This window comes from Poromitra crassiceps (assembly GCF_964638095.1).
Source record: "Poromitra crassiceps genome assembly, chromosome: 1".
Taxonomy (NCBI): Eukaryota; Metazoa; Chordata; class Actinopteri; order Beryciformes; family Melamphaidae; genus Poromitra; species Poromitra crassiceps.
The window spans coordinates 49,934,646-49,957,279 of NC_139623.1; the positions used below are offsets into that span (position 1 = coordinate 49,934,646).

General features: G+C 44.7%; 1 protein-coding gene across 2 annotated transcripts in view; it reads right to left on the reverse strand.

Moving 5' to 3' along the window:
- LOC310774082 (hexokinase-2-like) overlaps positions 1-22,634 on the reverse strand; it is a 58,049-nt gene that overhangs the window by 11,153 nt on the left and 24,262 nt on the right. For both annotated transcript variants that reach the window (XM_083634141.1, XM_083634140.1), the window contains exons 4-10: positions 20,061-20,209; positions 19,359-19,478; positions 15,436-15,531; positions 15,129-15,228; positions 11,870-12,053; positions 8,384-8,539; positions 5,769-6,002 (exon numbers count right to left, since the gene is read on the reverse strand). In XM_083634141.1, coding sequence (XP_083490267.1) covers positions 5,769-6,002; positions 8,384-8,539; positions 11,870-12,053; positions 15,129-15,228; positions 15,436-15,531; positions 19,359-19,478; positions 20,061-20,209 — 1,039 coding nt within the window. The remainder of the gene's footprint in view (positions 1-5,768; positions 6,003-8,383; positions 8,540-11,869; positions 12,054-15,128; positions 15,229-15,435; positions 15,532-19,358; positions 19,479-20,060; positions 20,210-22,634) is intronic.

The following is a 22,634-nucleotide window of genomic DNA, read 5'->3' on the forward strand; positions in this document are numbered from 1 at the left end:
CCCTTGCATCATTGGCCGACCCGCTCTACCTCCTGAGCTAAAGCCGCCCCTCTCTCCTCCTCAGGTGTCCTTCATTGGCCTGACGTACACCCCCGCCTCTGCAGCCCTAGATCCAGTCGTCATCGTCCCAGCCACCTGTCGTCACTCTGGGCCATCTTCCCACTACTCCTTCGCCTGCCTGATGCCTTCCCCCCTCCCCGACCTCATCATCACCACCGACCCCTATCCTTCTCTCCTCTCCTCTTGGTCGATGTCACCAATGCGGACTCATGGATCCCTCAGATCACCCTCGTGGAACTCCCAATCTTTTTACCCCTTTTTCACCTAGCTAATTAGCTAGTATTCCCTGAACTTACGAACACTTAAAGACTATATTTTCTATTTATTTTTGGACTCTACCTTTTACATTTTCAACTCTCTTCCCTGATCTTAGGATCATTTAACGAGTACACTTTCGTATTCCTTTTGTTGGACTCCTATTTACATTTTAAATGTTCTGTTCTTTTGTAAATTTTATTTCTATAATCTGAAACTCTGTAAATGGTTTAGCCCGGCATCTTCTCGGCCTGTCCCGGAGGGGGGTCCCCAGATGGGGTCCATAGCTGGGCCCCTACAGTACATCGGCCCTCACAAGGTTCCTCCTCAGCCAACACTGAGGCAATCCATGTGGTGGAAAGGTTTCCTTGCGCGCACTGGGGGTGAGGGGGTGGGGCCGCTGTGTCCCGGCCTGACCTTCTCTCCCACGCCTTATGTGTGTGGGGGCGGGGGCCGGGGTGGGGGGCATCGGTGCTCTCCATCACTGGTCGAGGGTTGCCGGTAGGTTAGAATAGCTTAGGTTAGGCGATAGATTAGCTACAGCCTAACTGTAGGCTGTAGACCTGTTATAGTGTTCAGGCTAAAATCAGACTAGAGCAGAATAGGACAGGCCAGACTAGGCTGTAGATTAGCTAGATTCCCTGTGTTCTAGTTAGTTCCGGTTAATGTCTAGAGTAGTCAGATTGTCTGATTTTCTCCCCACTTTTCGTGCTCTCTCCTCTCTCACACTCTAAAGCATGCCACTCATTCTACTCTAAAGCATGGCATCCCCTCCTTTCCCTGTTCTCTCCACATACTCTCTCTCATACTCCCCCTGCTCTCCCTCCCCACCTCCTCCCCTTCCTGAACTCTCCCCCCCACTGTTCTAAAGCATGGCATCCATTCTATTCTAAAGCATGGCACCCATTCTCTGTCTCTTTCCCCCTTCCCCTGCTCCATCCCCACCTTCCCTGTTCTCTCCTCCCCCACATTTCCCATTCCCTCCCCACCTCCTCCCTTTCCATGCTCTCTCCTCCCCTATATCCCCCCGCTCTCCCCTCCCTCCTCCTGCTCTCTCCTCTTTCCCCCTTCCTCTGTTCCTTCCCCACCTCCTCTCCTCCCCAACATTCCCCATTCCCTCCCCACCTCATCACTTTCCTGCTCTCTCCTCTCTCACATTCCCCCTGCTCTCCCTCCCCTGCACCCTCCCCACCTCTTCCCTTTCCTGTTCTCTCCTCCCCCACTATTCTAAAGCATGGCACCCATTCTACCCCAAAGCATGGCACCCATTCTATCCTCTCCCACTATTCTGCCACTATTCTAAAGCATGGCACCCATTTTACCCTAAAGCATGGCACCCATTCTATCCTATATCTCCATATTTTCTATATTTCTCTATCATATGATTGTTCAATGTGTTATTATTACTACTGTAATTTGCTACTGTTGTGTCAGCTAGCCCTCCTTTCCCTGTTCTCTCCACATACTCTCTCATACTCCCTGTGCTCTCCCTCCCCACCTCCTCCCCTTCCTGAACTCTCCCCCCCCCCACTATTCTAAAGCATGGCATCCATTCTATTTTAAAGCATGGCACCCATTCTCTGTCTCTTTCCCCCTTCCCCTGCTCCTTCCCCACCTCTCCCTCTCTGTTCTCTCCTCCCCCACATTTCCCATTCCCTCCCCACCTCCTCCCTCTCCCTGCTCTCTCCTCCCCCACACCCCCCCACTCCCCCCTCCTGCTCTCTCCTCTTTCCCCCTTCCCCTGCTCCTTCCCCACCTCCTCTACTCCCCAACATTTGCCATTCCCTCCCCACCTCATCACTTTCCTGCTCTCTCCTCTCTCATATTCCCCCTGCTCTCCTTCCCCTGCACCCTCCCCACCTCCTCCCTTTCCTGATCTCTCCTCCCCACTATTCCCCCACTATTCTAAAGCATCACACTCATTCTACCCTAAAGCATGGCACCCATTTTATCCTATATTTCTATATTTTCTATATTTCTCTATCATATGACTGTTCAATGTGCTATTATTACTATTGTAATTTGCTACTGTTGTGTCAGCTAGCCCTCCTCTCCCTGTTCTCTCCACATCCTCTTTCTCATACTCCCCCTGCGCTCCCTCCCCACCTCCTCCCCTTCCTGAACTCTCCCCCACACTATTCTAAAGCATGGCACCCATTATCTTTCTCTTTCCCCTTTCCCCTGCTGCTTCCCCACCTCCTCCCTCTCCCTGCTCTCTCCTCCCCCACATCCCCCCGCTCTCCCTCCCCCTCCTTTCTCCTGCTCTCTCCTCTGCTCTATCCTATATTTCTATATTTTCTATATTTCTCTATCAATTGTTCAATGTGTTATCATTACTACTGTAATTTGCTACTGTTGTGTCAGTTAGAATTAGCATATTTATTATAACCATATTATATATATATATACAGTATAACATATTTTCTGTGAAGCCCTCTGGGACATGACTGGGAATTAGTGAATTAGGGCTATACAAATAAACTTGACTTGACTTGACTTGACTTGACTCTCCTTCAATAAACAGCAGATTTAATCTTGGAGCTGGCTGAAGTGAAAGGAAATTGCCTTTAGCTGTAATAAACGAACACACAATAGTTTATTGTGTAAGCTTGTGGAGCATGTATATATTTATATGGCACACATGAGTCATATTGGATGTGGTGAGTCAGCGAGTGACTCTATGCTGACTGTCTACAGATGTGACGTCTGAACTTTCTCATGGATCTTCTGCACAAATATCTAGGAATGGGCATTGTTTGCTATTTTTCCGATATCAGTGCTAAAACAATATTCTAAAAACTGTACTGGTCCCTAAATGGTGCCTGAACCAATGAAATATGTTTTACACTTATCACATGTTGCATTTAAACCTCTTGGGTTGGGTTTTCTTTCACTAGTGATTGTGAGCGCACATTGTATCTTGTCCCTGACCAAACACAAATACACTAAAATTACTCTCAAATGTCTTTATTGTTGTGCATTTAAAGCCCCAATCAGTAAGATTTTTGACATTTTTTACTGTAATATAACAGCTTTTTAGTCACAGGACATGATAGATTGACTTGTAATAGGGAGACCCTCGTCTTTATTTATCCCACACCGCCCTCCATTGGCCAGCACTGGGACTAAGCAGTTTGTCTGCCACGTCCCGTAGCAAGAAAAAAGAAAAAAGAAAAGCATGCGCGCATGTGCTGTACAGCGGAAGCGCTGTGTTCATGAAAACAAGGAAGTAACTCGATTCGGATTTGCTACGAAAATGATGTTTCACGGAACTATGGATTATTATTTCATCACGTGGTGAGTACCCGATGTCACAACATGTACATAGAGCTTTCTGGCGCTGTGTTTTGTTGACTTTGAACGGTGATATCGTTATCGATACTATTGGACCCAGAGGGCGCAGTTTCTCCAACAGTAAAACTTGGAAAACTTACTGAATGGGACTTTAAATTACTTTACTTCTTAAAATTCACTTTTATAGACTTGCTTTTATGCTTTTTATGTTTTTTATCTTTTTTCCATAGATCATATAAAAATATGGACGTAGCCACCGTGACGTCACCCATTGGTTTGTGTGGACTCTCGTTTTGAAGCCTTGAGTTTGACATTTTAACCGTCGGCATCAGCTAGCGTGAGACCAGGGGTTTCCCACAGAGCTGCAGCGCCACCTGCTGTCGCCATCAGCTTCCCACAGAGCTGCAGCGCCACCTGCTATTGGTCTGCTATTGAGCTGCGTGATCACTGGACAGTAGGGATGGGGATCATACATTTATATTGACATTTTTGAGACTGCTTAACAATCCGAGTCTTTATCGATACCACATATCGATACTTTTCTATTATTTGGTGGAAAGACGACGCAACAATAAATGAACAGAACTGGTAGTGCTTGTATAAAAATTTGTTATACTGCTTTGCACGTTTACTGTAGCCATCCTAGCATGTAACCAATTGACCAAATGAGAAATGAAGTGAACATGGGTGTGAGGCAATTCAATTCATTTAGTTTAATGGTGGTTTGTAGGCAATTCAATTGAATTCAAAAACGTTCGAGACAATCGATTAATGTTTGTGCACCAGTGATTTGAAAAGACATAACTCTCGTCTCTCTCGAGACCAGTGTTGGGGCTAACTCTTTAAAGTAACATATTTCATGTAATATATTACTTTTAGCAGTAACTCAGTTATTACCAATAGGCTTTCAGTAATATTATACCACTTACTTTGTCAAGTAACACCAAATTGAGTTCATTTCTGTTCATGAAAGTACATATTTAAATAAAGATACAATCATTTCCTAATCAAATTGTGTGTTTTTATGCAAATAACCACTGGTTACACTGACTTCAAGACAGTTGAAATTATTTTTCGGGATGGTTCCCGGGGGGGCGATGTCATTCTGCTACTGCTGTTATTTTGGTGAAAGAAAGTCATGCAAAAGTAATGTAATAATAAGTAAGGAGTTACTCTACACAGACAGTAATATTGTAAAGTAACATTACTTTCAAATGAAAGTACGGTAACTAGTAATATGTAGTATATTATATTTTGCAAGTAACTTGCCCAACACTGCTCGAGACATAGCCTAATGTCACATAATAGCCAGGACTCGCTAGTCTCGATAGTAGTATCAATAAGCTTGGATCTTTTTGATCTTCAGGTGTTGAGAAATTTGTAACCGGGTCCGGGTCCTTCCCGGGTCCCGATCCCCATCCCTACTGGACAGGACCTGTCAATCACGCCCCAAAACATAGTCTGCTTTATCGTCTATTTGACTCTAAATGGGACCATAATTTACTAAATGAACATCATGCTGTATTGAAGAAGACTTGAAACTAGCGACTGAGACCATAAACTCATTAGTGTTTACTGAGGTCATAAATCTAGTGAGAAGTAGGGTCATTTTCCCATTGACTTCTATACAATCAGACATCTTTTTGCAGCCAGTGGAGTCGCCCCCTGCTGGCCATTAGAAAGAATGCAGGTTTAAGCCACTTTGGAGTGGGGTGTCTCCATCTATATTAAAGGTCTCTGCTATCACTGCTTATGCTAACTAACTACCCAGTTCTTCTGTTGATTCCAAACAAAGCAGAAATGTAAAAACGCATAATTTCCTGTGCAGCAGAGGATTTATTTTTCCAGGAAAGAGCATCAGACACCGGCAAAACACAGATTTACTGTGGCCTATTTTCTCTTTATTGTGTTTCCTATTTTAACACACACACGCACGCGTGCGCACACGCACACACACACACACACACACACACACACACACACGGGCAACTGCATATGCATGCATGCATCCGGGTGCATTTTGTTCTGTGTGTATGAGAGCGTACAAAGACACATGCGGGCGAGCATGCACACACACACACACACACACACACACACACACACACACACACACACACACACACACAAACAAACCCCACCCTATGTGTCCTTGTTCTTACTTGGGGTGTTTCTTGTAGACCGTCCCGTCAACCCCCACGGTGGTCTTGAGGTGGTCTAGTCCACGGTTCACGCGGATGCGCTTGGCGATGGTGGCCAGGGCGGCGGCGCAGAGCCGGGCGGAGCGCGAGGACACGGTGTCACAAACTAAACGCACCACACGAGCGTCCACCGCATCACCACTCACCCCCAAGGCTGTCAGGATGTCCTGAGCATTCTGCAGACCAGAGACCTCCCTGAGAGAGAGAGAGAGAGTGGATGGGGAGAGATGGCAGGGAGAAAGACAGAGAGGGAGGGAGAGAGACAGAGAGGGAGAGAGAAGGAAAGAGAGACAAGAAAATGGACAAAAAAGATACAGCTTATATACACACATACTGTCTACATGTACTGTATTAAAAACATCAACATGTACCAGAACGCTGAAATGTGATAAAAAATAAGAATAAAAAATACAAAAATTACAAATCTTCCTCTAGTTTTGTACCTAACTCTGTATGATCAAATATGTTTATTGAAAACATTGTTGAAATTAGATTTTGTTTGTCAACACCACCCTCCTGATGTGTTTTCCCCGATAAAAGTAACACATTCTATGACGCCCATGTCTATAATGCATTATAATGCGTTAATCTGTATAATTATCGTGCTTGCTGAAAGCAAGGCACAATCTATAAAGTCTGACATACTTATTATATCTGCCACAAAGGTTTGGCGCGTAAGAACTCCGATATCTTACGCACCACATAGACAGGCCAGACCTCAAAATGAGCGGCTCATTGAGGACATGTATGCTATGACTTTGCTAAGGGTTTTGTCATGCGGTTTGGGCGCTATTCACGATTAAGCGGGTTTCGAAATATCTTGCATTAAATTAGCTGTATCTCAGAAACCATATGCCCGAAAACTACCAAACTTGGTAGGGACGTGCACAGAGGGGCCTTTTACTATCCACGAAAAAATTACACCAATTGACCAGATGGTGGCGCTATAACAGCCCTCTTTACCTTGGTCCATAACTTTTGAACACTAGCGTCCACAATCAAACTTATTTTTCCCTGGATTCCTTGGGTCGAACTTCCGCATCTACTCATATAGGCCACGCCCATTTCCGTCTGACTAGATTTTCCGCCATTTAGAATTTTGTCCAAAACAGTTTTTTTTGCCATTCCTCCTTGAAATGTTGTCCAATCTTCACCAAACCAAAGCACACATCGTGTGTGGACTGCCCTGATTTTGCGGTAAAAAAGAAAACGCACCGTTGCGATATAATCAACTTCCAAACTTCTGAGGGTGGGGCCTATTTCACAAAAATCGCCATAACTCCAGAACACAACATCCGATGCTAACCAACCTTTGTACAGGTGTGGACGGATGTACTCTGAGCTGATAGGAAAAAGATTGTGTCATTTTGCCTATAGGGGGTGCTGTAGCAACATCAAGTACCTATAGCTCACAAGCCATAAGAGTGACTGTTCCCAAATTGGGGCTATATGTTCATAGACTAGTCTTCTACTCTGGCCTAAAAAATTACACCGATTGACCTGATGGTGGCGCTATAACAGCCATCGTTACGTTTTGGTCCATAACTTTAGAACCGTAGCTTCTACAATCAAAATTATTTTTTCACAGGTTTCCTTGGCTCGCCCCACATTTACTCATTGCTCTGATCAACAACAAAAAAAGTCCTATTGACCTAAAGGTGGCGCTATAACAGCCCTCTTCACGTTTTGGTCCATAAACTTTAAACTGTAGCGCCTACAATCGAAATTCTTCCGCCCCTGGATTCCTTGGCTCCTCCTGCTTCTACTCACATAGGCCCGCCCATAACTACTTAGTCCCCCTAGCTGCATGGGCAGGGACCTTGCAAGGCAGGTGGTGCATGGCGAGGACAGCAAGCACAATTAGATTTTCGGTAGGAAATTTAGATCTTCTAGTTATACTTACAAACACTTATAAGTATGCATAATGCTTTAGAACAGGGGTTCCCAAACAGGGGTACGCATACCCCTAGGGGTACATGGAGGTACTACAAGGGGTACTTGAGAGAAAGGGGAAAATGGATAAATACACGAATAAATCATGCAAATAAATGACACATTAAAATAAATCTTCTCAGGAAGCACTAATTGCAACTCTTGCACTTGTTATTTTTTTATGCTATATTCTTCAAAAGGTGGGTTATTATTCATTCATTGCATCATATGCTATAGTTTTCTCTTGCAGTTTTCTAAGCAAAATGTTGTACTCGGGTAAAGGGGGTACTTATATTCAGAAATCAGGGAGAGGGTACTGAAGCCAAAACAAGTTTGAGACCCACTGCTTTAGAAGAAGAGAATTATAATACTGTACGGCGTAAGCTATGATCCTTGAAACATAATGCCTATGAGTGACCAGAAATTGTGAAGTAATTATAAAATGCTTTATAATGTGTTATGATTATTGTTATAACAACAACAAAAAAGAAAAAAGTACTGAATTGGATTCGCACTTGTGTTGGACACTAAAGTCTCCCAGTGAAAATCTCCATCCGCAGTCAAACAGCGGTGTCAGCGCTTCAAAACAACAACAACAACAAAACCAAAGAGGGGACATGCAGGCCAGGCGAGGTCACACTCACTCCTCGATTTTGGAGATGAAGCGCGTCTCAAAGCTGCCTGGGGTCAGCAGAGCGTCCGACGCCTGGCCTTCAAACAGCAGCTTCTCTTCTGTCAGCTTGACCAGGACCAGCCGCACCACCTCACCCAGATACATCCCACTGATCATCTTCTCAAACCTGACGGAGACATGGACCACATAACAGGTGTTAGATGTGTACAGAGACATCTGTGTCTGTGTCTGTATCTGTATCATCGACATATATAAATGGACAGAGGATCTGGTCCCGTTCAGTGAAGCCGCTGCATGTTAGATCGCCGCTCTGGCGGCAGGTGCCAGTATAGGTCACAAGGCCCGCCTCCCCTAGTGGATGGGGAATCCTCAATTTCAATGGATTTCTTATGTTTAAATGGCCCTGTAATCTATGGATTGAGGCAGTAAATGCGGCTATGTCAACCACGCTCCTATCACTTGTAGATCAAAGGCCAGAACTGAAATGCAAGTGTCGGGTCTTACAGTCTATGCCCGCTGGATTACCATAAATAAAAGTGCCACAGCAAGCTGAGAGAGAAGGTGTAGCCTACCCGATCGGGCTGTTGTCACCCATAGATTCAGTTCATCATCAGCTGAACAACTAGGCTATATCTAGTTGCTTGACTGGTTTTGACACATGAGGACAGAGAAATTTGCGCATTCTGGGTTAATTGGCACGGGTCAACACTCTGTTAAAATGCTTTTTATGGTCAAATATATGTACTAGCCTACTCCCCTCTCCCCATGACAACTTCAGTGCATTTTCTAATTTTCTTACATAATGCGTCACTTATTACATTTTCAACCAGAAAAAAGTGCAACCCCCACATTATGTAATAATTTGCGCAATATGTAATAAATGTATTACAAAATGCGTCAAACGTTATTACATATTGCGTTCAGGTGATGTATTACATATTGCGCATATTATTACATAATGCATCATTATTACATATTGACTGAATTTAATTTATATTGACTTGACTGCTGTATTCATCTGTGGTGTTGGATAAATTGTAATCAGGGATCCTTGCTTTATCAGTGTCATGTGTCATATTGTCCTTGTTTCTTGTTTTGTCTTTGGATGTGTACAAAGTACAGCTTGTTTGCAGTATTCATGCCTTAAATTGCCCCTTGCGGGACTAATAAAGTTTTTTGATTTGAATTGAATTGATGCACTGCAGTCTGGAGATGTCCTTGCGGGCAGCAGCAGCATACCAGAAGGTGATGGAGGAGGTGAGGATGGACTCTGTTGTGCCTTCTTGGTGAGAGATTTGGTGTTCGACTCCCATTTCAGGTCCTGGCTGATTGTTGAGCCCAGGAAGCGAAAGGACTCCACAGTGTTGACTGGGGAGTCACCCAGAGTGATGGGGGAAGGTGTGGCTGGGTCCAGAACCATCTCCACTGTCTCTCCACATACCCTGAGGACGGCTGTTTGTGCCGCTACACATGGGTTATGTCCCAGCTCTATTTTACTATGCACCAGCTATGTTTTTAAACATTTCATAATGAAATAGCCATCTAAATAAAGGCTTTTTACTTTTTGCCAAAAGAGTGCCTTGGACCTTTCTTTTTTGAACTTGTGTTATCCTCATCAAAGAGCACCTTCTTCACACCTGTGTTGGACTTCCGAGCTCTCTTGACCTTTTCTCTCTTCATCTCCACTGTCTTTTGGCATTGCGTTCCAAGTTGTTTTGACTGCTCCAGGTCATCAGGTGGTCAATCTCCTGCCTGGGCGCAGGCAGGTGGTGTATGCTGATGTTATTTAATCTCTGGTCCTGGATTTGTTTGAAACAGTGACTGGAAAACTAAAACTAGGAAATGAAAATAAATAAACGGACAGTGCACGATGGTGCACGTTGGTGCACTGGCTGCACGTGCAACCCCTAGTGGCCAGATGATTTTTTTTTTTTACTTTTTTTTTTTAAACCTTTTATTTATACAGGGGGAGTCTCACTGAGAGCAATGCTCTCTTTTTCAGGAGTGCCCTGTTCACATTCACACACACATTCATACCTGGAAGCTGACCAGTACAACACCTGACTGCAGCTTGGGAAAAGTTGCATCTACTGTAGGTGTCATTCAGCATATTGTGATATGTTGTTGGAGAATGTGTTATCCTACTATAGCATTCATTGTCTCCTATACAGTTATCTATTTGTGGAGGTACACCACAATAGATTTTGAGCACCACAAATAGATTTTGACTGCCACATATTAATTTCAAGTAGTTGACTGCAAACACCTGCTTTAGGAGCCCACTAGATGGTGCTCTGAGGCCCACCAGTGGGCCACGGTTCAGTGGTTGGGAAACACTATCATGCAGATAGAATAGGCTATATAAGGAGACAATTATTTTTTCATCACTGTAAAGCCACAGCATAGTGAAGAGGATATTCATGTGATGTGTGTAGTTCTTCATATCTACTAGCCTCTTCATTTTGCTCTCAGAGTGCCCCAGATTAATGCATTTTATTTTAAAATTAAAATTTCTTTATCCAGGGGGGGCACAAGCCCCCCTACCGGAGTAATATTGACTTCTGGGTGGTGCAACCCCTGTTTGGAAGGTCTATAATCGCCTATGTTGAGAAGTGATTAGTGACTTCCTGGACATTTGTATGTCATAAAACCAATAAAAACATCATGGCTGAAACATGGCTTATTATATTATATATTTTTTCGGAATAATAATGAGCAACGAGTTTCCATCGCATAATCTGTGCTTTCCCGAATAATGTATTTGGATTCGGGTTCTATGTAGGAAAAAAACAGGCACCTACATAACGAAAGATGGTCCATCAACACCTCCTACCTAGTGAAGAAGACTCAGGAGATTCTTCTTAAGGAAACTGAGAAAGGCCAAACTCCCCCCTCAGCTCCTAATAAACTTTTATAGGAGCACAATAGAGAGCATACTCTGCTACTGTGCCACAGTGTGGTACTCCAGCGCGTGCAAAAACAAACAAACAAACAAACAAAAAACCCTGAAAAAACAATTTTCTTGACCAACTACTCCCACTAGCTGCTGCTTTAGCTGCTGCTAGCAGGTGTAGTTCGGTCAAAAGAAAATAGTTCCTGCATGAAACTGCTCATAACAAGGTCTGTGGATTATCTTGGGTAACCGGGTCATTTTTTCTGTTAAGAGACATTGCTGTTGAGTTTTTCAAATTATTTTTTTGGTGCCGAGTGCCAACCAGTTCCATTGTAGGCCTATTGGAGAGAAAGCAGCCATCTCTACGGCCGATATCTCCAAAATGCAGACAACTAACACAAAACGATCTAGATGGATAAATAGCACTACAGGTGAGAGGCAAAATATGCATTTTGGATTTTAGACTGAGCGGTCCGTTTACAGGTTACTTAATTAATGCTGCATGTTAATGTTAATGATTTACCTAACACCTGTTGACAAGTGAGTCTTCCAAAACCATGCTGTAGCCTGTATTCCTTTATCGTGTGCTACAGAGAGACGTACGTGTGAACCCCGGGGTTGAGTGAGTTCTTGTCCACCGTCAGGTCAAACTCCGTCTGGATGTCTCTGAGTGAGCCGTCGTCCCCGAAGCCGCCCCACTCCGTGTTGATACACATCCGCCCGTCGTCGCCCTCCACCCGCTTCACATTGCGTATCTCCTCCATGTAGCAGGCGTTTGTTCCCGTACCTGAAAAGCAGATGGACAGAAACTCAAACCCAAATTGCTCCCGATGGCTGCGCCCAGAGCCATATATATAGACGAGTCAAGACATCTTCATTCACTCCAATGGACCAGTTTTTTTACTCTCAAGAGTTCCAGGAAGTAAGGTTCTGGATTAAGCAGCACTGTCGAGTTGCAGCGAAATGGACAGTTTGTGTTGTACTTTGAAAGTTTAAAAAAAAAATCTAATTGTGCATTATCAGCTTTATTTTAGCATTCAAAAGTAGTGCGAGACCCCTTCCTGGCTGTTCATTGGCTAATGAGTCACGCATTTTGGTCCGCTGCTGACGCCACTCTCTCTCTAAATTGCTCTGGCTGCGCCAACACCCGTTTGGTAGCTTGCCTTCATCGTTGTGTGAATGGGTGAATGTACTGATATTGAAAAGCTTTGAGTGGTCCCCAGATCGTAAAACTTGGCCATTTCCACCACTGCTTATGGATGAGCATCATCTGCTGCATGCCATCGAGAACCGTTGGTCGGATCGACTTCAAACTTTGGGAGTGTGCCCTATTGTGCAGTGCAGTGCCCTGTTTTTGTGCAATTCGGCATAGCGCCACCTACTGGCAACATAATTTTTTTTGGTTTATCTCAAGAACCGTTCGTCCAATCGACTTCTGCGCAGATTCGACCAGCGCCTTGCTTGCCCCGTTGCATGATGGTTAGAAAAGTTGGCCGACTTGCTCCGTCTGCCCGACTGCGTGAGCCACGGGACTCTAGTGAGAGCGAGGCGCAGATTTGGAGCAAGGCGCCGCAGTTGCTCCCCACCAACTGCGCCCGACTGCGGATGACGAGAAACGCATCAAGCTGAGCGCCCATTGGTTCAACACAGGTGCATCACAAACCCACAGTGATTGGTGAAGTGTAGAAACTTCAATTTTATATCTATTCCAAGCTGTCACTCTATATTTTACATAAATACCACCTGTAATGCCTACATTAAAATAAAATAAAAGGAATCTGAAGGGCTGCGTCATTTGAGCAGTGAGTGTGGGTGGCGCTAATGCATGTTTTAATTTGTTTACAAACCGCTGTTAAACAAAACTGTAGAAGAAGAAAAGCAGCAGTGAGTGTGCTGTCGGGGGTGTTCGACTTGTTGACGCCTCGCCTGACGGCGCTCGGCTGCTCTCGTCTGCTTTCCAGGCGAGGCGGCAGTCAACTCAAACAAGCCTATTGTCTTGGACCCCAGGAAGACTAGCTGTCGTCTAGGTGTCAGCTAATGGGGATCCTTTTAAATAAACAAATAAACCACAGCAATCACAGTCAAGAACACTTGTGAACATGTGCATCCTGGTGGCTCACCTGGTAGCACACATACCACGGAGGCTCGGTCCTTCTTGCGGCCGACGCGGGTTCGAATCTGACCCGTGGTCCTTTGCCACGTCATCCCCTTTCTCTCCCTACCTTCCCTGTCTGCCTACTGTCCTATCTAATAAAGGCAAAATGCCCCCCCCCCCCCCCAAAAAAAAGAACACTCTGAGTACTATGAGTTTTGTACAATGGTTACCAACGCATCTCTGAACCGCTATACAGTGTACTGACAGAGAAACAAACATTGGTAAACTAACACCTTGGCTACCACCGGAGTTACAGTAAACTATAAAGCTGGGGCGTCCAGGTAGTGTAGCGGTAGATTCCCCGCCTACCAACACAAGGGTTACAGGCTTGCACCCCCGTGTTACCTCCGGCTTGGTCGGGCGTCCATACAGGCACGATTGGCTGTGTCTGTGGGTGGGAAGCCGGATTAGGGGTATGTGTCCTGGTCGCTGCTGCGCTAGCACCTCCTCTGGTCGGTAGGGGCGCCTGTTCGGGGCAGAAGGGAACTGGTGGGAATAGCGTGATCCTCCCACGTGCTATGTCCTGCCGGTGACGCTCCCCGCTGTCAGGTGAAAAGAAGTGGCTGGCAATTGCGCATGTGTCGGAGGGAGCATGGTGCTAGTCTTGGCTCTCCCCAGATCGGCAGAGGGTGGAGCAGCAACCAGGGCAGCAAGGGGGGGAAATTGGCCAAGTACAATTGGGGAGAAAATGGGGGGAAATCAGAGAGAGAGAGAGAGAAAGCAGTTTGGCTGGAACAACTATAGGGTGTAAAATGTCCTACTCAAACAAAGAGAAGCATTGATTTATTTACTTACGTATGAGTAGAAGTACTGCTCCAAAAATCTATTGAAGTCAAAGTAAAAAGTACTAGCTAATTTAATGTCGTCAAAGTTACTGAATTCATTTGTATTTTATTTTTTAGAAAAGAGAACGTCCATATTTTTTATACAGTCTATGGGCTTGCTTACTGTTGTTTCATATCACATTGATAGTCACATTGTTTCATGTTAGTGATCAAATGACTTTTGAACAAAGATCGGTGTCATATTTTCTAATAAAGTGTGATTGTATCGTATTGTATCCTATATTTTGTTTTGTTCTGTATCGTATCGTATCCTCCACTTCATCCCCGATGGTATCATACCGTATCGTATCGTATCGTATCACAACATATCACAGCATGTCACATCGCATTGCATATCATATCATATTGTATACTGTATTGTATCAAATGCTATGCTATCATATAGTATTACCATCGCACTGCATTGAGCTGTGTGTGTGTGTGTGTGTGTGTGTGTGTGTGTGTGGTCAGAAAAAACGGTTCAAGGACCACATTAAAACCCTCCTGAAGAAGTGTGACATCAAACCACCAGCACTAGAGTCCCTGGCTGCTGATCGCCATACCTGGAGCTCAACCTGTCACCAGGGGATCACTCGTCTTCAGGAGAAGTTCACAGAGAGGAGAGTACAGCGGCGTGCACAGCGGCACCAACGTGCCATAGCACCACCGACCACTACTGCTGCCTTCCCCTGCCCCTCCTGTGACAAAATCTGCGGATCACGCATCGGTCTGAGCAGCCACCTGGCTATGCACAGGCGAAAGACATTACAATAACCAACCTCACAAATTCCATTTGGAGCAACGTCATCGTCGACATCGACGGACTGCCATAAGCAAGCAAGTAAGTGTGTGTGTGTGTGTGTGTGTGTTTGTGTTTGTTTACCAATGATCATGCCGATCTCACAGCTCTGGTCCCTGTAGCCACAGCTCATCATCGTCCCCACTGTGTCGTTCACCATGGCAACCGAGCCGATATCATAATCCTGGGATGGAGAGAGAGAGAGAGAGAGAGAGAGAGAGAGAGAAGTGTTCATGGCATGACCTACTAATCATCTTTAGACCAAATAATTTCATACAGTACAAAAACATTTTGAAAATTTGAATAAACATAAATAGCACCGATGTTAAAACTAAGTGGAATATCGCTTTATAAATCTTCTAAATGTCACTTGCTTGACCACTAAACTCACCCCTCTCCTGTGGATGGCCTCTTTGAGTAGCCGCACCACGTCTTCCCCCTCCACTCCTGAGCAGTTGAAGCCTTTGGTCCAGCGAATCAAGATGCTCTGTAGAAGGTGTGTGTGTGTGTGTGTGTGTGTGTGTGTGTGTGTGTGTGTGTGTGTGTGTGTGTGTGTGTGTGTGTGTGTGTGTGTGTGTGTGTGTGTGTGTTTGAGTGTGTGTGGGGGGGGAGCAGAGGAAACCTTCATGTGAAAACGGTGTGATGGTTAGATGGTTCTTCTGTCTGTGTGGTGGTGGCTCTCATCCACCTCAGTGGATTGAGATACGTATCATGAAAATGTGACATCCTGGATTCAAATCGCAAATAGGATTCAAATGGAGAGAGTCTCTCTGTCTCCAGTCTATCTTTACTGTTGAGTAAAGACAATAGTGCCCAAAAACTTTATTACACATTTGGATTTGGGCCACGATTTGGTCCCCATTTGATACCATTTTTGTCTCTTGAACACAAATCTGAAAATATTGTTATTGTAAAGTATGATCTTGTGCAGAACTCCATGACTGTCTGTATTGTAGGTAGAGACATAACAGTGAAAGTAGTCATTCAGTCATTCTGCTACATTCACTAATCGTGTTCACTTCTTGTCAATTAAATAATGGTGAAGTTTAACAATCCATCGATTTGCCGGGGACCGCATGGAACGCCCTCAAGGACCCCTGGCGGTCCCCGGACCCCACATTGAGAACCAGTGACCTGCTGTTTCGTGGATGCTTTCTTAAAGCACCAAACCCTTGACTCAGCAGTGTAAGTGACACGCTCTACCCAGTGAACTATAGATCACAAGATACCCGCTGAATAAGTGTCCAAATGTTCATGGAATTCTGGCAAATACTCCACTTCCGTTATAACATTTTAGTCTGGAATATGGAATAGGCTATCTTTCAATAATCTGTTTGACTAAAAGGCTAAAGGTAATCTCATGTGTAAGAAATGACTGTTCTACTGTTCTACTGTTCTGGGGCCTGGCCGGGGCAAAATGCGGCCCTGTCGCAATTCATAGGATCCATATTTCAAGAAGAATAGGATGATTTGTTAGAGTCGTAGGCTTTCTTAACCCTTGTACCCTGTTATTTACTTAATTATATGCTAGCATCCAAGACTTGGAAGGCAAAGTTGAGAAGGGTGAATTTCCTAGTATTTTTTCTTATTCATTGGTAACTTCTTCCCTCATTGTACCAACATTTCATTCTTACTCAGAATTTTAACCCCTCAAATGCCAGTTTGTTTACATCCTGGCCAATGTTTTTTTTTACAGTGTAAAAAAACACAAATACAGTCAATGATTCCATCCCACAAATGCTCAAAACTCCCCCCCCCCCCCACAGAGTTTGGATATGTCAGATTGGCTGGAACAGTTTTTGCAGTGTTAGATTGAAGAATTCCCCATTGAAAAGCATGTAAAAAAGCCTTTTTACACACAAAACCGCAAAAAGGTGCCTTTCTTGGACTCCCAGGCATTTCACATTAGAAACAAGGCCAGGTCGAAACCTGGCATAGGGCCGGTGTCTTCCACCAAATAAAATAGTCCGTCCCACCTCCACCACCCTGCGTTTTAGGCCATGTCCACACGGAGACGAGTTTAGGTGTATCCGCTAAAGTTTTTTGTCATATAGACGTTTTGTCCAGATGGAACCGCGTTCTGGGACTATACGTTCTGGGAGTATACGCTAATTTTTCAAACCGGGTCCCAGAGTGATTAAATCTGAAGACGCCACCCTTGCATTTCCGTGTTTACAACCCATACGCATCTTTCCTGAAACGATGACGCCATAGCCCAACCTCTCTCCACCAGCAACAATAACAATCATGGCAGTAGCTACTGAGCCTGTTGGGGATCTTGCAGCAAAATATAATGCTCCTCTATTACCACCGTCAGCAACAAGTGGACACGGAGAACAGCGTGTACAACATCCTCAGGGCTCCACACAGCTGACTCTTCCCATCCACCCCTCCCCTCCCTTCATCGGATATTTCCCAGAAGGCTTAGCGGCGGCTACATTTTTACAATAACACAAACAAAATCAGGCTTAACGTGTTAGATAGAAATTATATTTATTTTTAATATAACATGCAATTCTGGAATATTTTAATATTGGACAAAATGAAATGAAATGAAATGTATACCCTGAGTGTAACCGACATACTTTCTTGCCCTATATATAGCCCTCGTAAAAACAACGTGAATAGGGAAGTGAGAGGTTTGAGGAACACACGGTTGCACTGTGATGTCTGTGATATCAGCTCGTGTCCACTCCAACAAGACTTTAGCTTACTTGACGCGACTTTTTCAATAAAAACACATTTATGCCATGAGTTTATATAATGTATATTTATGTTGCATCATTTAGCCTGTGCTGTGATGTGCAGGAGCGGCCAATACGCTGGGATGTGTTTGCAACATGTCTAAAGATCATGGAAGTGGATGATATCAGGAACGTCACTGATAGTTCTATATTGTAGGCTACAGGGAGACCATCAGCCCTGCTGAACAGCTCTGCATTTGCCTGAATAGGTTTAATCATTTTATTCATCGACATGGCAAACCTCCCCGCAAAGCCAAGGGTTGATACACAAGTGAGATACACATTATAGACTGTGCGCCCCTAGAGGTTGTATGCCATTATTGACGAGATTGTCTTATTCTCTGTTATTCTACAGCGGTTTCAGTGGTATTCAGTGGTTTCATGTGGATACACACATTTCTTGAAACGATTCCATGTTTATGGAAAACTTTTCTGAAAAAAAAAAAAAAAGATCGCTTCCGTCTCCGTGTGGACATGGCCTTAAAGGCGACTCAAACGTTAACTCCACCACCCTCCGTTTTAAAGCCGACTCAAACGTTAACTTTATCACAGGAATGCGGGTTTAACGATGTTTGGCGTTCTACATTAATTAAATGAAGACATTACCGTTTGGCAGCTTGCTTTGTTTGTATGATAGATACGTATTGGCCAAGTATATAAACATTTAAGAGCGAAGACTTTCAGGAAGTGACACAGAGCTCTCTCTCTCTCTGTGTCAAAGGCCGGGAATCGCCTCTTTCTTGCTGAGAAGAGCCTGGTGACGCGAGAAAAGTAGTGTGGAGCAGCGTCCTCCGTGTCCGTGCAGTACTACACAAATGAAAAGCTCAGCTGATGTAGATGCAGCCAATTGTGCTCAGGAACTTTTTGCCATTTTTCGCCATAAATGTTCGTAAAGTGGCACTTATTGAAACCTACTACCCTGCTTGTAGGCATCAAAAGTCATCAGAAATTAATTTAGTGATGAAATCAAACTTTAAATTGTGAAAAACTTTCCGGAGCTTATGGCGTCTTCTCTGCTGCGTTCTGCCTCTGCTTATGCCGAAATGCATGCTGAGAGTGTGGAAAGACAGAATGGGTGCGCAAATCTGGGCGACAGAGTCGAATGTAGGGGCCCTGCTGTGCATGCACACCGGCCCAAAAAAAAACATTAATTACCTGGGAGGGGGGGGGGGGGGGGGGGGGAGGGGGGTGCATGCCAAAACATGGAAATAGTCGAAGACAGTAAAAACTATTAATTTGAAGCCTTACCTCTAAGATGGATGCCTAACATCAGGGAATTCACCATTTTTTGAAGAATGGCTGGGAGTCTAAAATCTGCACTCTTTTGATATTCACTGCACTATTTGAGCCAAAAAGTGACATGTTTACCTGATGTTAGGCATCCATCCTGGAGTCAAAGCTCCAAATTTGTAGTTTGTACTGTAAAATTAACTTTTCCCCATTTCCCCACAAGCACAACCTTTTCTGAATTAGTCCATTGCCTGTGTGTGTGTGTGTGTGTGTGTGTGTGTGTGTGTGTGTGTGTGTGTGTGTGTGTGTGTGTGTGTGTGTGTGTGTGTGTGTGTTTGACCTTGTCGATGTCTTTCTGCTCGCAGGGGAAGGAGAAGGTGAAGCCGAGAGGAAGCGTTTTGCCCTTCAGATTCTGAGAGTCCAGGAACTCAGACAGACAGGCTGCTATATGATCAAACAACTGGAGAGGGAGAGAGTGAGAGAGAGACACACACACACACACACACACACACACGCATGCACAGACACACGCACACACACACATGCACGCACGCACGCACGGACGCACGCACGCACACGCACACACACACACACACACACACACACACACACACACACACACACACACACACACACACACACACACAGATAACAGAACATTTTAAATTAGGCACTTTTTTTTTTACTTTTACTTCAGTAAGGTTTCACAATGGAACTTTTACTTTTAGGTAGTGTGCTTAATTACAATATCAGAAAAGTGACAACACTTGAGTAGGATGATTTATTCGTTCCACTCCTATATAATCTGTCTTTTATTACTTGCATTGTCCGTAGCTATTTAAAGCCCTCCCTGAAACCCCCCCCCCCCCCCACACACACACACACCCCCTGCGCATGCACACACACACACACACACACACACACACACACACACACACACACACACACACACACACACACACACACACACACACACACACACACACACACACACACACACACACACACACACACACACACACACACACACACACACACACACCTGCTCCCCTGGGCCCAGCATCATGTCCTGGGGGATGGCACAGATCTGGCTGTCCATCTTCAGCACCCTCTGCTGCTCCTCCAGCACCCGCACGTGCAGCACACGGAAGTTAGTCCCGCCCAGGTCCAGAGCCAGGAAGTCTCCTTTCTCTGAGAGACAGCACAACCACAACGCACACTAACTCAGACAGGAAGTCTCCTTTCTCTGAGAGACAGCACAACTACAACGCACACTAACTCAGACAGGAAGTCTCCTTTCTCTGAGAGACAGCACAACCACAACGCACACTAACTCAGACAGGAAGTCTCCTTTCTCTGAGAGACAGCACAACCACAACGCACACTAACTCAGACAGGAAGTCTCCTTCCACTGAGAGACAGCACAACCACAAAGCACACTAACTCAGACAGGAAGTCTCCTTTCTCTGAGAGACAGCACAACCACAACGCACACTAACTCAGACAGGAAGTCTCCTTTCTCTGAGAGACAGCACAACCACAACGCACACTAACTCAGACAGGAAGTCTCCTTTCTCTGAGAGACAGCACAACCACAACACACACTAACTCAGACAGGAAGTCTCCTTCCACTGAGAGACAGCACAACCACAACGCACACTAACTCAGACAGGAAGTCTCCTTCCACTGAGAGACAGCACAACCACAACGCACACTAAGTCAGACAGGAAGTCTCCTTCCACTGAGAGACAGCACAACCACAACACACACACACACTCAGACTAGAGGCTGACATCTTTTTTGACCGACCCTCCCGCTTCCAAAGTGCATGCGCTAACCATTATGCCAAGAGAGCGGGGCTGGTTAACAGGCCTTTGTACTGGGGAGTGAGTTGAACCAGTAGTAAAAATAGGGGAGGCACGCACATCCAAAGCAGTTATGTGGGTGCTGGATCAAATAGCTACTTACAAGAAAAAAGAATGGATCCACACACCACTGGAGCTCCCGTGTAGTATTTTTATTCTCTTTTTATCATGCGTGACGTTTCGAGCCAGTCGACTCATCTTGAGACGCTTTCTGACACAGCAGAGATGCGCCATCTTTAAATACCCATACATTTGCATAATTACATGACGTGATAGTGCACCAGGTGTAGAGCATTCAGAATCATAGATTATCAATATACAGAAAAATTACAATGCTAAATACACATATCAATATACAGATACAATCTACAGTACCAGTTAAATTCTTCCTGGACCAAAGACAGGAACCCAACCCCAGTACTAAATTCTTCCTGGACCAAAGACAGGAACCCAACCCCAGTACTAAATTCTTCCTGGACCAAAGACAGGAACCCAACCCCAGTACTAAATTCTTCCTGGACCAAAGACAGGAACCCAACCCCAGTACTAAATTCTTCCTGGACCAAAGACAGGAACCCAACCCCAGTACTACAGTTCTATTGGACCTCATTCAGGAAGTTCTCACCTCTAATTATTTTTTATATGACAATGCTTTTTTTCTTCAGATTTCTGGTGTGGCCATGGGCTCAAAATGTCACAGAGTTTCGCCTCGCTGTATGTGGGCTTCTTCGAACAGGAAGTGGTCTTCAACGAACAGATGAACCCCTACATTCAGCACATCTCCCAATGGAAGAGGTACCTGGACGATGTGTTCTTTATATGGACAGGACCGGAGGCTTTACTACAGGAGTTTCACCTCTCCAGTTTACTCTATCCTCTGACTGTTAACATGAATTTCTTGGATGTTTTGGTTGTGAAAGAAAACAACAGTTTAAAGACTGATCTGTACCGTAAGCCTACAGATAGAAACTCTCTCCTCCATGGTGATTCTTACCATCCTACGCCTCGCAAAAAAAGTCTTCCTATTTCACAGTTCAACCGAATCAGAAGGATCTGTAGCTCGGATGATGATTTTAACATCCAGACCAAAGAACCTGGATCCAGAATGCCAGCTCACGCTTCTCCCAGGTGTCACAGACTCAGTGTTTGGCCACTACACGCCCTAAAGACACACACAATAATGTCATCTGTGAAATTGAATACTCCCCTATCTCTAGAGACATCCAGTCGGCCATTATACTGGCATATTATCGACATGGACACAGCTCTCAAGAAATTGAAGAAATTAAAAACCCCCCTCGGGTGGTCTACAAACGCCCCCCTAATCTACGTAACATGTTGGTGAGAGCAGATCTCCCTCCCGCTGCACCATCAAATTTTTTAAGCTCAATCCCAACTGGTAACTACCCGTGTGGCCGTTGTCAACAGTGCCATTTTACACAAAAGGTCAACTTTTTTCACCATCCCCATACAGGGAAGAAATACAGGATTCAAGGTGTTATCTCATGCTCCACCACAAATGTAATTTATATGCTTAAATGCCCATGCGGACTGGCATACATTGGCAAAACCACCAGGGCCCTCAAAATCCGAATTGCAGAGCAAGCCTTTATACTGGGGAGTGAGTTTAACCAACCTACCGTAAATTCCGGACTATAAGCCGCGGCTTTTTTCCCGTTTTTTGGCCCCTGCGGCTTATATAACGGTGCGTCTTATCTATGGATTTTTTCAGAAAAAAAAAAAAAAAAAAA